This window comes from Hevea brasiliensis, chromosome 9, assembly GCF_030052815.1.
Source record: "Hevea brasiliensis isolate MT/VB/25A 57/8 chromosome 9, ASM3005281v1, whole genome shotgun sequence".
Taxonomy (NCBI): domain Eukaryota; kingdom Viridiplantae; phylum Streptophyta; class Magnoliopsida; order Malpighiales; family Euphorbiaceae; genus Hevea; species Hevea brasiliensis.
Window position 1 is genome coordinate 19,453,264 of NC_079501.1, and position 18,445 is coordinate 19,471,708.

General features: G+C 31.6%; 1 protein-coding gene across 1 annotated transcript; it reads right to left on the bottom strand.

Moving 5' to 3' along the window:
• Window positions 1–440: 440 nt before the first annotated feature.
• Window positions 441–7,039, bottom strand: LOC110671418 (glutathione S-transferase DHAR3, chloroplastic). Its single transcript, XM_021833893.2, has 6 exons — window positions 6,702–7,039; window positions 5,998–6,088; window positions 5,636–5,779; window positions 3,851–3,968; window positions 1,453–1,593; window positions 441–808 (listed from the first exon to the last, which is right to left on the bottom strand). Exons 1-6 carry the CDS (start codon window positions 6,940–6,942, stop codon window positions 695–697), a joined length of 849 nt encoding a protein of 282 aa, XP_021689585.2. The 5' UTR covers window positions 6,943–7,039; the 3' UTR covers window positions 441–694.
• Between the last annotated feature and the right edge of the window lie 11,406 nt (window positions 7,040–18,445).

Below are 18,445 nucleotides of genomic sequence, written 5' to 3' on the forward strand. Positions count from 1 at the left end.
AAATAAAACTTTTATAATGACAATTTTATATATTAATAAAAATTAAATTGACATTAAAATTTTATAGCATAATAAATGGAGAAAATTTTATAATTTTATAATATAAAAATTATAAAATTAAAAATCAATAAATCAAATCAACATTTAACAAAATAAATTATTAACACAACTAATTATTCAAAGTTAATGAAATGAAAATAAATAATTTTGATATATTTTATATAGTTATTTAATAGATGTCATTTGATAAAACACACACACAAAGAGCATTTCTTTCACAATGACAGATTAGTTCTGCTTTGTTTCCAATCCAAGGTACGATGGCACAACCTCAAAGCCGCTACATCCCCACAGCATATCTCCCCCTAGTCAGGACATTAACATTGAAGTAGGGCATTCACCAAGGATAATGCAGTTGAGCATAGTTCAGAAGACTTGGAAAACACAAGTAAACCTGTGGTCTGTAATCACCGATTTGCTTTCCAGGAGATGCAAAAGCTTTGTAGGTTACTATACACAATTAATTGACATATATATGATACATAACTGTCAAGAATCTCTCTTTCCTTTTTTTTTTTTTTTTTAAATACAGAAATAATGGGGATAAATGCTGCCTGACAGAGAGGGGGGAAGCATCAGCTTTTGTTTTAAGCCTAAATACATGCAAGAAGCTAAATCAGACAGATATTGGTAGCTACCAGTAGATTTCCCGCAGTAAAGCAGCAGGATAGACTTTTGGACGCCAACCAGCAATAACATCCTCTGGGAGAGCCCGTGTTTTAACAAATGAATCCAACGAGAAAATTGCCTGAGTAACAATAATTCAGCTTTATTAGAGATTAAACCTCATGGCATAAGTACAAAATACAAGACAATTTACATTTGTACATCCGCAGCAGAATATCTTTTATATAGACTTCAAATTTGAAAAATAATCCAAATCACAGGGTGTGGGGAATCATAGGGGCATGAACGAACCAGCTGCTAGCCCATCATAGCATGACTTAATTACATCCATTTTTGAAGTTAATTAAAGTTATCATGAATCAGCATCAAAGAGATTCCATCTAATATTTTACACTCTTTAGTAAAAATATTTTAACATAAATCCTCAATCTCACATTTTCATTCTCTCCATAGCGAGCGAACCATATTTATGACTAGGACAAAACCTCTACAAAATCACTGCCAAAGGGGCCACTGATCTTGAAAGGAATACAATTATAGAATGCTCAAAGGACTATCATGATGTCTATACAACCAAAACAGCATTTGCCACCTGTGGGAGGCAGAATGAAGGAGGGATGACACAATACCTACACTTGTTACCAAGGCTACACATTTAGAATATGCCAACTGAAGGTAAAAGAAAACCATCAAGGTCTTGTATTCTGTAAAGGAAATGCTTATATATGTGCCACAAAATCAAAGTTTAGTTCCTGTAGAATATACCTTCATGTAAGATTTGACATAGGGAAGTGACTCTGGAACCGACCACTTCTTATAATGCCCCAATGCAATCTCTAGATGGTACAACTTTGGTCCCAGTGACAAATCGGCTGCAGAAACCTTTTCTCCATTGATAAAAGGGCCCTTCAAAAAACAAATTAAAGATAAACATGATCACATAGTTCTTCAAGAAATTATGAAATTCAGTATTTTCTATGGTTACTTTGTCTAAAGCAAAGTAAATTAATTTGTTTCAAAAAAAAAACAAAATTTATTTATTTCATCTCATAAACTTTACATAAACTGATACTTTTTTTTTTGTAAAGTAATTAACTCAACTCAACTCAATTCAACTAAACCTTTATCCCAAAAATTTGAGGTCGGCTATATGAATTCGCTTTCTCCACTCTAAACGATTTTGGGTTAAATCCTCAGAAATGTATAATACTTCTAGATCATGTTGTACTACTCTCCTCCAAGTCAATTTAGGTCTACCATTTTTTTCTTTCTATCCTCTAACCTAATGTGCTCTACTTATCTAACTGGAGCCTCCGTATGTTTACGCTTCACATGACCAAACCACCTCAATCTCCCTTTTCTCAACTTATCTTCAATTGGCACCACTAATACCTTTTCTCTAATACTCTCATTACGGACTTTATCTAATCTAGTATGGCCACTCATCCACCTTAACATTCTCATCTCTGCAACTCTTATCTTAGACGCATACGACTCTTTTAGTGCCCAACACTCACTACCATATAACATAGCCGGTCGTATGGCTGTACGGTAAAATTTTCCTTTCAACTTATTGGGAATCTTACGATTACATAAAACTCTCATGGCACGTCTCCACTTCAACCATCCGGCTTTAATCCTATGACTAACATCCTCATCACATCCCCCATCTACTTGAAGGACTGAGCCTAGATATTTAAAATGATTACTTTGGGACAGTACCACTCCATTCAAATTAACTCCTTCCCTATCACCAGTTTGGCCTTCACTGAACTTGCAATGCATGTATTCTGTCTTCGTTCTACTTAACTTAAAACCCTTTGACTCTAGAGTACTTCTCCAAAGTTCTAGCTTTCTATTAACTCCTTTTCGTGTCACATCTATCAGAACAATATCATCCGCAAGCATCATGCACCATATGTTTCGTCAATTCATCTAAAACTAATATAAAAAGGTAAATTTTTTTGTAAATTTCCATCCCCCATCTACTTGAATTTCCATGTAAATTTTTTGTAAAGTAATTATTTTATAAAAAAATTATTAGATTAAAAAAATGAAACTTTATAAAAATAGAAGCATATAATATTTCTTATAAATAATATAATAACATATTATTTTAAATTAATAATAATGGTCTTATATTTTTTATTATTAAAAATAAAATAACTAAATTCATTGTTATTAATTTAATATGACATCCTATTACATCAGTTTACAAAAAATATTATGTTCATGGGAGTTTCTATGGTAACTTGGTTTTTAACAAAGTAAATCTTACTTCGTTAATAACTACCATTAGATGAATTGTTAAAATCTAATCTAATGGTGAAACAAATAAAGTACAAACAAAGTGAGTTAAAATCAAAGTAACCATAGCAGACACTTATATATATATATATATATATATATATATATATATATATATATTCTTAAAGTATATATCATTATTTTTCTTAAAAGTATATATCATTATTTTTCTTTTTTTGTTAATTTAATATGCTTTCTGTAAAGTGATTCTTTTATAAAAATTAAATACCACTTTACGTTAAGATTATGAGATTTTTTTTTTCTTTTTTTTTTTTTTTGTGAAGCAAAGTAAATCTATTTTGTTTAAAACAAAGTAACCATATAAGCCACCATGAAATTTCACAAATGAACTTCATTAAAGGAACTTTTCAAGCAACAATAGTACATATATTGAAATTGAAGCCAAAAGGTCTCAGATTTAATAGCACTCATCATTGGAATTACAATATTTCTTAGATAGGACAAATATGAGAAGTTAGTAACTAACATATACCTGGATAGGGTATGGTTGAGTTTAGAAAATTGGGGTTCTAAAATAGTTAAGTGACAAAGGAGCGCTTGTTGATAACTCAAACACAACACAACAAAGAATAAGAATTTCCCATGTTAAAACTAAAAGAAGATAATAAAGAGGAATATTTGCACCACAGGTAAGAGAGACACAGAAAAGACACGCTGGGGGGGGGGGGGGGGGGGGGGGGGGGGGTGTGTGTTGAGGGTGTGGGGGAAAAAGGGGAACTAGTTTTGACATGCCCTGAAAAGCAATTTTAGAACATTTATAGTTTCATTACCAGTGACCTACAATTTAACTATGATGCAATTAGTGATTGAAACAATAAGTAAGATGAAATCTCACATTTTCTTTGATATAGTCATTCAGTGCACTTAGCTCATTGAGTAATGCCTGTTCTGTCCCATCACTTGCATCTTTGCTTTTAAGAAAACCAATAAATGTGGAGAAGATCTTTGAGCCACTACATCAAGATTCAAGAAACTCATATAATTGAACCATATAACCTCTATCTTTAATTCATGAAGATATAATTACATTATCAAGGTATGAAACTTGGAACAACTATAATTTTATGGACATTAGCAAAGATAAAGACACGAAATTCATTATATCCAAAATGCACACTTTAATGTGCTTCCATATAATAAAAAAAATAAAATAAGAACACTTTTTTTTGATAAAAATCAGGCACTAGGATTTAGACTTAGTATCAAACTACTTGTAGCAACAGATCTATGCCCACAGGCTCTTAGAGATTACGAAATGAAATTACGTATTTTAACAAGCAACAACTCTGAAATGCAAGAAAATGTATCAGTTATTTATAATAAGTCCCAATGAAGATATGAGAAAACAAGAAAAATAATAAATACTGTCCATCTTGTTCTTGAATAACATATCTTTTAAATGAAAAAGATGGCCAGAAGATAGAGGATAGTCAGTGATGGTTCTAGCAATTTCAGCATTTTCCGTCACCAAATTTACATGGAAATTCAAATTAGTCACTGAATAGCCAATAACTTTTCTGTTTTGAAAATAATGGGCAAAGAACTTATACAGAAACAGTTGACTCGAAGGCAGGAGAACACAATTTACATCTGTATAATAAAACCTCATTTCTGATCAACCTATCCATCTCACCTCCCAGGTCAGAGGTTGTTGACAATTCTATATTTCATTTCACATAACTAGAAACATATGTAGGGGTATTTAATTTTTGTAGATGGATATCAACTGACATTCCCACTACCATTGCCCAAACCTCCCCCTCACCTTTAAAAATAAAATAAAAGGGATTTTTGTATGTGTCATAAATGAAAAGATGTAAGTGCAAATGCATTATAGTTCTAAAGAATTTGTAAGTCATGTTGTACAGCATTTTCATGAGCATCGAATGCTTTAGTATAGAAATGTGATAAGTTTGTGGTGGAAGAAGTGAGAAAAAAAAAAAAGGAAACCTAACATAATGTGGTGGAAAATAGTATAAAAAAAATTTATAACTTTTGATATGATGCGGAATTGGTCTCAAATAGAGCTAAATGGAAAGGAAAAAAAAAAAAAAAAAAGATCCATATGGCAACGGGGCATATCAAGAGCGTGGATCGCTACCCCTGCCCCGCAGGGGATCAGGGTTAGGGAGCGGGGGGACGAGTTTTCCAGCAAGGATATATATATATATATATATATATATATATATATATATATATATATATATATATATTTTATTTCAATTTATCATTATACAATACTAAATTTTATTTCATTAAAAAATAAATTATAAGGTATAAATACAAGTTTGAAATATAATCTTAATAATATACATATATTTTTTTTTAAAATTATATTATTTAAGTACTTATATACATAAAAATATCATAAATTTTAACATAGAAATATAAGTTTGAAACATATCAATAATATACATATATTATTTGTTAAAATTATAATATTTAAATACTTAAATACACAAAAATAAAATTTTATAATAATATGGTCAAGAAGGATTGCCATCCCTCAGTTGTGCAACATTATCATCAGGCACTTTCAGAATAATGAAAGTACAACAACAATTGCTTGACCAGAAATTATGACCAACATTAGTTTCATCACACTAAATATATTACATACACTGAAGCCTTCTCAGGTGGGGTTCCCAACTGTGGATCAGGAAACTTTTCTTCTAGTGATTGTGTGATAACATCTGAGTCTGGAACCCACTTATCCTCAAGCTTTACCACAGGAACTTTACCTTCTGGGCTTAATTTCAAGAACCTGAATGTCACAAGGTACAAATAATAAAATAAATATGTAATACGAGCCAAGAATACTATGCAAAGCAAAAGAAGTATTTGTTAATCACTGTCATGAGATTTGAAGATATCTGTTTTGCCCAAGGTCTGTAATCAAGTATAAATATACAACCACCTATAGCATTAAACAATTATAAAGGATGGAAAAAAGAACTCAGAAAGATAGCTAAAAAAAATCACCATTCTGGCTTGTTAGCCAAATCTACCAACTTCATATCATAAGGGAGATGCTTTTCCTCCATAGTCAACAATACTCTTTGGCAAAAAGGGCCTGAAAAGAAATTTGAAGACCAATTGATAGTCCAATTTATCAATGAAATTAACACCATACCGCTAAATAGCACACCACATTGCATGGTTTAACACCAAAATGATTGTAGAGTATTCTGTAACCATCCCATCAACTATGCATCCATGACAATCTGCAATTGTTCTACTTAAATTCTCTTTGGTCATTGATAATCATGTCACTTTTGAATAGAAATTTGTTGGTGAACCGAAATTAGAGACAGATTAAAAAATTGAAAAAAAAAAAAAACCAAAGTCTTTAAAGCACTTGAAAATAGGACTTCATATAAGCACCCAATTTTCTTCCTCTAAGCACGTATACCCTCTCACAGTCTATACATATATCATTCATTATTCTCATAACCAATTTTAAGGCATTTTACAACCACATTTGATCACTTCTTTCTCTTTTCCTTCTAAATTCAAAAATGTAAAGCACAATTCTAAGTTCTGAAGTGCTGAAAGAATTTACCATGATTAAGAAGAAAAGGAAATTTTCATAAGATAATCCATATAAACACTGCAAACTAATCATAACTAAGAAAATCAGCACGTTCTCGGGAAAAGGAATTATAAAAAGACGAGAAATTTCTCACAGTCGCCAAGCTTGTTGGGGACAGTAATGGAGGCTTTGACACAGACTTCGAGAGGGTCGGATACAGCAGACATTGCAAAAACAGACAGGTTTCTTCTTCTGATTGAGTGGCTTCTAAAAACGGAGTTGTTGCGAGGAAGACGAAGAGTGAAACCAAGGTGGTGCTTAACTGAGGATGAGAAAGCACAAGCCGCCGATGCAGCAGCTAACGTCGTAGTCGGTTGGAATCTTGCCGTCGACATATTTGGCGTCAAGTTTGTGAGATGGGGTTCTTTGGCTGTGAGAGCGTGGCACAAAAGGAGGGAGGAAGTGTGTACATTTGGAGCCGTTCCAGGAGCTTTATCTTCTACGCACCGTTTTTATTTATTATTTTTCTCTTTTTTTTGGATTTGGGCTTTCGAAGCAAACCCACAACAAAAGTAATGTAATTAAAATAGTTGGCCTTGTGTGAGCTTCCTGCACCTGTAATTTAGATGATGGCCCTCTTTCAAGTTGCTCTTGGATTTTAGATCAACCTCTTTATGCTCCCTGTCTCTCCCTTTATCCATTACGTTTTTTTTCTCTCAGGTCCATAAAATATGCATTTCTTTAATTATGAATTTGAATTATAAATCTATGATATGAGTTCGGTTGGGCTTTATGAACAGTTCAAAATTCAACGACTGTTCTCTTAAATGGAGTCCTCCTTCCCCCCGTTCATCAAAGCTTAATATTAATGGTTCCCCGAACAGCAACATGAACTCAGCCTAGGGAGTATGGAGGAGGGCTTTTCAGAGAATCCGAGTCTCTCACCCTTGTTCAGAACCAAATCTGAAAAAGATTGATCCCCATGGAGTGTCGGAGACGTTAACAGGTCCAGTAGCGATTAGCATACAGTGAACAAGGTGGGCAGGGGCAACTTAAGCTTTGTTGACCCAATGGTTAAAGGAATGTCCTCTTAGTGGGCACAGTAAGATAAATTTCCTCATTTCCCTAACATTACCCTTTACGTCCATTAAAAGTGGCCACCCACAAGTCATAGTTCATTTGGAATGGGAAGAAACAGCGGGCACATACCCCTCCAAGATTAGCCCACTTTTCTTTTTTCCTTTCTTCCCAATTGCCCTCAACCTAAAGCTGCAACATAAAAAAATTATAGAAAATGGGGGAAAAAATGATTTCAATTGATAGCTTGTACAGACAGAAAAGAGAATTAACGTAGGTATTGGGGAAATATGATGCACATGGAAAAGATTGTCTTAAATTTTTGGAGAAATGACAACTTGACAACATTTTATTATTAATATAAGGCTTAGCCCACAGCCTCGGAACCTTAGAGCAAGAAACTCGAAAGGAGAAGCTTAAGCGCAGCGATGCCTGCACCCACTCTAGCACCGCGCTGCCTTGACCTCCGATCATCCAGCTCAACAGGACACCGATAACCACCAAGAGAGCAAGGAAACAAGAGAGGCATCTTCCGCTAATAGCCATGCATGGCTCAAAGAACAAGAATAAGATACCCTCTTCTAGAACAAAAGTCCTAAGCCTCCCAATAGCCAAAGCAATGTCTATCATCAGTGACTCTATCGGAGAAGAATGGTAAAGCTCCCGGTATCTCAAACAGTAATAAAGCGATATATTTAATCGAGAAGAAAAAGAAATAGTTTTGACGTACTTGGAAAGAACTCACCCTTATGCATGATCAACATTATTTTCATTGATTTCTTAAATTTTCCTTAATAATAAGGAAGGAACGAAAAAAAAGGAAAGTTTATCGATTATTTATTACTGTAATTTTGATGAGTGGAAATGAAATTTTTTTGGGCAAGAAAAATATGGAGATAAAACTATCTCATATCTCTAATAAAAATATTGAAGTTATCATATTTAAATTGAATTAAAGTAATTTAACATGATTTGTCAAATTTCATATTTTTATTAATTAAAATCTAATATTATTAAAAATTATTATAAAATAATATAATAAATTGATATGGAATAATATATATATATATATATATATATATATATATATATATATAAGAATTAAGATGATTTCGAATCCGAGGCAAAAAAAATTCAGAGCAAAATTTAAATCAAATTAAATTAAATCAAATCAGTTTAATTTATCCTCATTAAAATTAATTTATTTGATTTGCTTTCATTTTTTTAATTAATTTAATTTGATTTAATTTATTAAAAAATTAACTAATTTATTTAACTTTTAATTTTCAAACCAAACCAAATTAGCCTTTAAAAAAATAGTCACAACGTCATTGAAAAGAGAAATAATCTCACAGTGATTCGTGACTCAACGATTTTTTTGGGGGGTGATAAATCTCCTATGAGTCTTCAAATAATGTAACCATGCAAATTGCACATAGTTAATTATTTTCTTAATAAAAAAAGTAATTAATTATATTCACTTGCTCATATTAGCAAGTGGTTAATACTTAATTTAGTGAGGTCTCGATCATTAAGATATATAAATTTAAATAATTATTAATAAAATGTTAGCATGTACTTCGTTTGCATCGCCTACTTCCGGCATGAATAGTTAATTAAGGAACAATAACCTAAAAAAATGCAATTATTTTACGCGATTAACAAAAAATTATTAATTATTATAAGATCTCATCAAGATCAACGATTGAATATATTTGATTAGTGAACAATCGAGGGATTAACGCAAAGGGACAACTGGGTATCCCTCTGAGAAGATGTTAATTTAGAGCTAAGGAATCAAAGTATTGACTTGTAATTGAACAATTAATGGGAGAAATAGTAATTTGTGTTAAAAAAAAATAAATGCTAATGACAAGTGAGAAAAATTAATTAATATATTTTGGAACATGGCATGTGTCACTGAGCAAATGGACACCCATGTGATGATGGTTTGGATTGAGGGGGACTGAGTGCTGGCTTTGATGATTTGACCTCACCAAGTTCGAACAATTCTTTCTATTTTATTTTTATGTTTGATTTGAATGAGTTTGATGAGATGGGTTATGCTTATTATGTATTAAATAATAAATAGTTATTATGAATGAAATTACATTTTAGATCCATATAAATAAAGTAATTATAAATCAATAACCCATACAATTGAATTGTTGAAAAGGGGAAAATAAGAGAGAGAGAGAAATAATGGAAAGTGTGTTCGGTAAAGGCACGTGTTGTCATAGGATACTGCTCTACTATAAATAGTAAGAAAAGGGTGGTGAAATTGATTGATAATTATTCTATTTGGAACGCTAGGTCCATTGCTCAAAACGGGATAGCCCTTGGCTGCCTGCTGCCAGATGAGACTGGAGATGCTAGAGTAGGTTGGGGTTGAGCAAACTTAACAGCTTAATAAATCCCCCTACCTATTGCTGCTCTTTTTACCTGATAAGGGAAAGTGCATCATTATCTCTCTGTTGTAAACTCAATTTCACCATCTTAGTTATGCCGTATATGTTAAATTAGGAATTACAATGATTTTTCAATCCGATTCAATTCGCCCATATCCAATTAATTGTTTTTCACTTTATCAATCTTGATGTTATGTGGAGTAGATTGATATTACGTGGATTGACAGTAAGGATAAGAAGATCTTCTTCTTACTTTAAATTTTTGCTTCGAAAGTTATGTATTATTATTTTTATTAAAAAATTAATTTATTTTTATATATTTAAATATTAAAATTTTAATCAAAATAATAACATTTATACTTTAAATAAATATTTTATTTTATTTTATTTTTTAATAAATAAATTTTATATTATATAACGATAAATTAAAATTATTAAAAAAAAAAATTCCTCCACGCAAAAAAGTCCATCTCGACTCTTAGAAAAAAGTCTCAACCCCAACCTCGATTTCTTATAAAGCAGAAATGTAAAAGCGATACCCACGCCCTTAACCACACGATTATTATTCTTACGTTGTCTAACTATACATTATTTCTTAATAATTTTTTGATAACATTTAACTTAAAAATTATTAAATATATAATTGTTTGATTGAATTTTTAGTATTTCCACTTTCTTTAATTAAACATTTTTAAAAAATAATAACAGTAAATAAATAAATAAAGGGGAAAAACTGTTACAAACAACAAGGTACTTGAAGGTGATCGATGAGGGATGGTGGCAGGGGACCACCATAACATGAGAATCTGCATAACGTGGCAGAATCAAGTGGTGATGGGCCAGCATGAGAGTTGGAGCTGTCATTGGCTCGGTGCTGCTTTTCTCCTACTTTCCATAGTTCCGTTTGGCCTTTTTGGAAAAATTATATTTTGGATGTTATTACAAAAATAATTTTAAAAATATTTATCATTTTAATAATTAAAAATATTAAATCAAATTTTCATTCTATCTAATTAATATATGTAAAAATATATATACATTTATATTTTTTTTAATAGTACATTCAATGACAATACAATCCCTATATATCCTGCTAGAATTAACAAAATTAGAAGGGAAAATGAAATTTTCTTATTTTTTTATTAATTAGCAAAAAAGCTATTTATATACAAATCTACACAGTTAAGCAGGAAAGTTAACTAATTCTGTTACACAATAAACAAACTTGCTTTTACAATTACTTGTGCTCTAACTAATCAACAGAAAAAAATAATAATAAGTTAGCTCTGTTTAAATCTATTCAAGTCCAGCTCAGCTTGAAGTCCAGCTCATCCGTTCTCTTTACATGACTTCAACCCCCACCCACCCCCACCCCCCCTCCCCGCCGCCGCCTTGGAGAGTGTACGTTGAACAATCCCAGCTTGAATTGAAGTGCAGTAAAAGGACCAGAAGAAAGTGTTTTGGTAAAAATGTCGGCGAGCTGAGCAGAAGTTGAAATAGGCAGCAGCTTGATCAAGCCTTGTTGAGCTTTTTCACGAACAATATGACAATCAAGCTCGATATGTTTAGTGTGTTCATAGAAAGTGGGATTTGCGGTGATGTAAAGAGCAGGTTGATTATCACAATAAATGAGAGCTAGTTGCTTGAAAGAAACTTGTAAATCAATAAGGAGATAATGAAGCCATTGTATTTCACAAGTAACTGAGGCTAAAGCACAATATTCAGCTTCACTAGAAGAATGGGAGACAGTTTGCTACTTCTTAGATTTCCATGAAACCAAAGAATTGCCCAAGAAGATAGGGGTGTGCAATTTTTGGTTTAAACCGAAAAACCGAACCGAACCGATTAATTCGGTTCAATCGGTTCGGTTTTAAAATTTAATCGGTTCGGTTTATAATTTTGATAATTTCGGATTAATCCGTTCGATTCGGTTATTTTCATAAAAAAATTAAAAAAACCAAACCAAACCGAAATTATTAATATATATAGGAAATAAAAAAAATCGAACCAAATTGAATCAAACCGAATCAAACCGAACCGAAATCAAAGAAAACCGAACCGAACCTTAAGATTTTTTAGTTTTGATTTCTATTTTTTTTTTGTTTTTATGTTTTTATTATTTAGATTTAATGTTAAAAATATGAAATTTTATAAATTTTTGATAACCGATATTTATCGGTTCGATTCGATTCGATTTTCTCTTATTAATCGGTTCGGTTCGGTTCTTAAAATTTTTTATTTTTGATTTTCGATTTTATCGGTTCGGTTCGATTCGGAACCGAACCGATCGTTTGCACACCCCTACAAGAAGATACAAAAACTAGTGACAAAACGTCTGGTATCAATACACCCTGCCCAGTCAGAATCACTGAATCCCTTCAGTTGCAAATCTAATATCGATGGGAAAAACAAACCAAGACCAGGAGTTACTTTGATATAACGAGTGAAGAGTGGTTGGATGAGCCAAGTATTGACTCAATTGTTGCACCACAAAACTAAGATCTGGTCGTGTAGTTGTCAAATAGAGAAGACGGCCAATAAGTCTGCGATAAGCAGAAATATCAGAAAGGGGCTCACCTCCTTGCTGTTGCAACTTAATAGAATGATCCATGGGCATCTTTATTGGTCTAGAAGCTAAAAAACCAGTATCAAATAAAATTTTAAGAGCATACTTCCTTTGATTCAATAAAATACCCTTGCTAGTTCTTGCAATTTCTAAGCCCAGGAAAAATAGCAATGTGCCCAAGTCTTTAATTTTGAAAGACTGATCAAGAAATTGCTTGACATGATTGATTTATGCCATAGAATCACAAACTAGGATAACATCATCCACGTAAATAAGTAAAGCAGTAAAAGAGGTGGATGTGGACTTAATGAAGAGGGAATAGTCAGACTTAGATTGAGAATATCCAATAGAAAGCAAGGCAATAGACAATTTAGAAAACCACTGTCTGCTGGCTTGTTTTAAGCCATATAAAGACTTGAGAAGCCTGCAAACTTAATTCGATTTATTGGTTTTGAACCCCTATGGTAACACCATGTACACTTCTCTGTGAAGATCTCCATGCAAAAACGCATTATTAACATCGAGTCATTAAAGGTACCATTGTTTGGCAGAGGCTAAAGCAAGCAACAAATGAACAGTGGTCATTTTTGCCACAGGTGAAAAAGTGTCGAAATAGTCAATACCTTCAGTTTGGGTGTAGCCTTTAGCCACAAGTCTGGCTTTGTACCGTTCTATAGACCCATTTGCCTTGAACTTGATTCGGTATACCCATTTACAGCCAATAGGAATTTTGCCAGGTGCTAATTCTGTAAGCTCCTAAGTATTATTCTGCTGCAAAGCCTCAATTTCACATTGCATAGCCTTCTGTCAACATTCATGTTTAACAGCCTGTGCATAGGATTTAGGTTCTTCCATAGAGGAGACATGAAGAATAAAATTTTTATAGGAAGGTGTGAGAGAATCATAAGAAAGAACATGAGACAATGGATAAAGTATACCTGGACTTGAGCACGTTGCTGATGGCTTAGTTGTTGTTGACAGAAGATTGCAGTGGTAGTCTTTAAGATATTAAGGAGAACGTTTAGTACGTAAGGATTTTCGTGGAAGAGATGAAACTATAGGTGAAAGAACAAAAGAGGATGATGAAGAGGAACAAGTATTTGGGGAACACGGAAGTAAAAAATCATAATCAGAAAGTGTAGAATTTAGGGGAAGAGAAATAGGAAGAGAAGAGGAATAAGAATGCGGAGTGGATTTGTATGGAAAAATATATTCATAAAAGATGACATTTCTGGATAAAAAAATCTCCCTTGTTGATAAATCAAAAAGAATATACCCCCTAGTGCCAGCCTTGTATCCAAGAAAAACACATTTCCTTGCTCGTGGATCAAACTTCATTCTATTAACAGTCAAGGTAGAAGCAAAACCCAATGCACCAAACACCTTCAAATTACTGAGATTGGGAGCAGCATTATAAAGCATCTCATATGGAGACTTGTTTTGCAACAATGGAATAGGTAACCTGTTGATGAGGTATGCTACATGAATGACTGCAAATGTCCAGAGAAACTTAGGAAGATTAGCTTGAAATAAAATAGCTCGTGCTACATTCAACAAGTGCTGATGCTTGCATTCAACAATTGAATTCTGTTGGGGAGTTTCAACATAACTCGTTTGATGAATTATTCTTTTAGAGGAGTAAATATGAGGAATTTGAAAATCCAAACCATTATCACCTCGTATTGCTTTAATTCTGACAGAAAATTGATTCTCCACAAGATTAACAAATGATGGCAGTATAGAAGAAATTTCATATTTATGTTTTAACAAATAAAGCCAAGTATGTCTTGAAAAATCATCCACCGTAGTGAGAAAAAATCGATGTTCATGCACACCAATTACAGAAAATGGACCCCAAATATCAACATTTACAAGCTCAAAGATCTTAGTTGTATGAGTAACACTATTTAAAAATGGAAGCCTTTTTTGTTTGGTAAAGTGACAAATATCACACACTTTGTTAGGAATGACAGAAACAAGAGGATTTTTGTTCTTTATTGAAAGTAATCTATCAAAAGAAGGATGACCTAGTCTAAAATGCCAAAGATCAAAGTCTGGAGAATTGTTTGTAGCATAATTAACAAAAGTTGATGAAGTGTAGGTCAGGAAGGTGACAAGATTGGATCTACCAAAGCATATAAGCCATCTGTAGCTCTAGCTGTACCAATCTTCTTTAAGGTACTTAGGTCCTGTATGAGACACTGATCATGATGAAAAGTTAGATAAAAAGTAAGAGAGATAGCAAGTTTATGAACTGAAATAAGATTGAAATGAAACTGAGGTATGAACGGAACATTTGTGAGAACAAAAAAGGGAGAGAAATATACTGTGCCAAAAATATTTGTAGTAACTTTACTACCATTTGGAAGGCTAACATGAATGGGTTTTATCTTCTTATAATTCGTAAAGAATGAAAGTGAATAGGATATATGATTCGTTGCTCCAGTGTCTAAAAGCCAAACATTGTTTTGAACAGTACCTGAAGTGACAGAAGGCATTGAGGGTCCACCACTTGATGTAGTGGTTGAAGGAAGGCTTACTTGGTTGACTAGATGTGTATCAGCATGAGGTTGTTGTATCAAAGCCAAGATTTTCTGATATTGTTCTACAGTAAAAGTAAAACTCGAAGACCCATGAACTTCTTGTGTTGCGTTAGAATCAACTGTCCAGTCAGCATCTTTAGTACACACATTATTAATCTTGGCACCAGTATTACAAAACTTATACCCTGGTGGAAAGCCTTGTTTACGATAGTACGTTTCCTCTGTATGCCGTGGTCTGCGATAATAAGTACAAACTTTTGTATTGTTCCCACCATATACAGTATTAGAAAAAGGCTTCTGAAAACCACCTGAGTTAGACTTACTAACAAACACCTTAGGCTCAACTATAATTCCAAGATTCATTTGTCTTTCTTGTTGTACAGCTAAAGAAAAGACTTTATTAAATGGAAGGCAAAGGTTCAATCAACATAATTTGGGACCTCACATGACGATATTGATCAAATAAACCTTTCAAGAATCGAATTACATAGTCATTCTCCCTATACTTTTTGACAGTAGTTAAGGCTTCACAACTACACGGATTTGCACACACACACACATTGAGGAATTGGATGAAAATTATCCAGCTCATCCCATAGAATCTTCAAATGTGTAAAGTAATCAGTAACAGACAATTCACTTTGTTTAAAGGCATATATCTCTTCTTGCAAATCTAAAATACGAAATATATCTCCTTGAAAGAACCTATCTCTAAGATCCTTCCATACATCTGAAGCCCGATCTATCCATAAAACACATTGCGCAATTGATTGAGACAATGAATGTGTGATCCATGAAAGAACCATGATATTGCACCTTTCCCATGCAGAGTACATAGGATCGATAACAGGAGGCACTCTTAAAGTTCCATCAACAAACTTAATCTTGTTCTTGTATTGAAAAGCCATTGTCATTGCTCTTGCCCAAGAGTGGTAATTTGATATAGATAAAACTGGAGAAACACGAACCAAAGCAAGATTTTCGTTAGGTTGCAAAAAATAGGGATTCAAAGGATTTGTAAGGTGATCTAGTGTAAAACACTCAGCAGCCATGATTGACAAGAACAAAAACGTTAGAGGAAGATCACAAGATCAAAAAGAATCGCAAAGAAAGGAAGCAAGAACTTGCACTAATACCATAACAAAATTAGAAGGAAAAATGAAACTCTCTTATGTTTTTATTGATTAGCAGAAAAGTTATTTATATACAAGTTTGCACAGTTAAGTGGGAAAGCTAACTAATTCTGTTACATGAGAAACAAACTTGCTTTTGCAATTACCCGTGCTCTAACTAATCAACAGAAAAAAAATAAGTTAGCTCCGTTTAAATCTACTTAAGTCCAGCTCAGCATGAAGTCCAGCTCATCCGTTCTTTTTACATGACTTCAACTCCAATAAAAATATCAATAAAATGTCCTAACATTATAAAATTATTTTAATTAATTTAATTAATTATATAATTTATAATTAATTATTTTATTTCAATCATTCTATATGAAAATTTTTTCATGACACTCGAAAAAATATGGAGATCAAGTATAATTTTATATTTTCCTACTTTTCTTGCATTTTCGTCCCTTGCTAATGGATTAGGAAATTGATGTTTTAGATTGGATGTAACATAAAACTGAATAATTAATGAATTTTAATTAATTTTCAGGACAATATGATCTCATGCTTGAATCTCAATTAAAATTGAATTAAAAAATTCAACAAAAATATTAGATATAGATGATGTAAACAAATCCTAAATGAGCGTTTTGTAACCGCTAACCTGAACAAAATAATTCATAATTAAAGAGAATTAATTAATTGAACTTATTACTAAAAATACTATAATAGTAATTCTCAATTGCCTTCCACGCTCCTCCCAAAACAATCCCATTTTACTTCCCAGTTCCCACACCACCACATGAAGGCGATGGACGGTCAACTTTAAATCAAACATACCGTGGACGCGAGTAAATACACCAACCAATGAGAGAAAGCTTAGTGTTTATGTATAGACACATGGTATTGATGTGTAGCAAGTGGAACGCATGTAAGTCGAGTGAGAATATGAAAAAAAAGGTACCTGTGGATACTATAATTATTTTTAGAAAATGGGGCCCGCGATAGAGTGGGAAGATGAGATCAGAGGCGGGGAATTCAGACGTCAACTTCGGTCTCAGGGACCATCACAGCACTACCATCACCCGAAATGTGGGACCCACTCAAAGTTACGGAAATTCAGGCTGAAAAGATAACGGCGTTAAAAGCGGTACCGTGTGCCAGTCGCTCTCTCTCTAGGTCTCTCCTTTTCTGTAGTGTTCTTTGTTTGCCGTTCGTTTGTTGTAGAGTGGTCTCTGTGAAACAGGCTGTTAGAGGGTGACGTTACGGCATTTTTCTTTTTAACTTTTTATTTTAATTTTAAAGAGAATTTATTGAAATTACATAAAATAAAAAAATACAAGGGTTTTATTATCAATGCATTGAGGCCCATTAAAAGATAATTTTTAATTAATAAATTGCAGAATTATATTTTAATTTTAAAAATTAACCTTTTTAATTAAATAAATTATAATTTAATTTCTAAAACTTAATAAAATTTATAATTTAATTTTTATATTTTTAAAATTAAATAATTTAATTCATAAAATTTGATAAAATTTATAATTTAATTTTTATAATTAAAATTTTTAATTAAATTACTATTAATTTTAATAAAAACAACTAAAATATCATTAATTTTATTTTTAACTTAAAAATAATTTAATTTTTAAAATTTTATTTTATTAAAAATTTAACCTCTGAAATTTAGTTAAATCTACAAATTAATCTTATATTTCTAAAATTAAATAATTTAATAATTAATATTTTAATAAATCTATAAATTATTTTTCACCATTAAAATTATTATTAATTCTCATTATATTTATCAAAAATATTAAAATATTTATAATTTTATTTTTAATTTAAAAATAATTTAATTTTAAAATTTTATTTTAATAATAATTTACATCCATATTCATATTTTTTATATATAATAATATAATATAATATATAAAAATATTATAAATTGATATATATATAAATATAATTATTTATATATTATTAAAATAATAATGACACAAATAAAATTTATAAAATTATAAATATATGAATAATTTTATAATTAATATAATTTTTAAGGCACTTAAAGTAATTAATTTATATTTTAATAATTTAAATTAAAAATTTTAATTTAATGAGACTCATATTTTTAAAAATTTAAAAATTAAATTATTAAAAAAATTTAAAAATTAATTTGATTTTATATTAAAAAT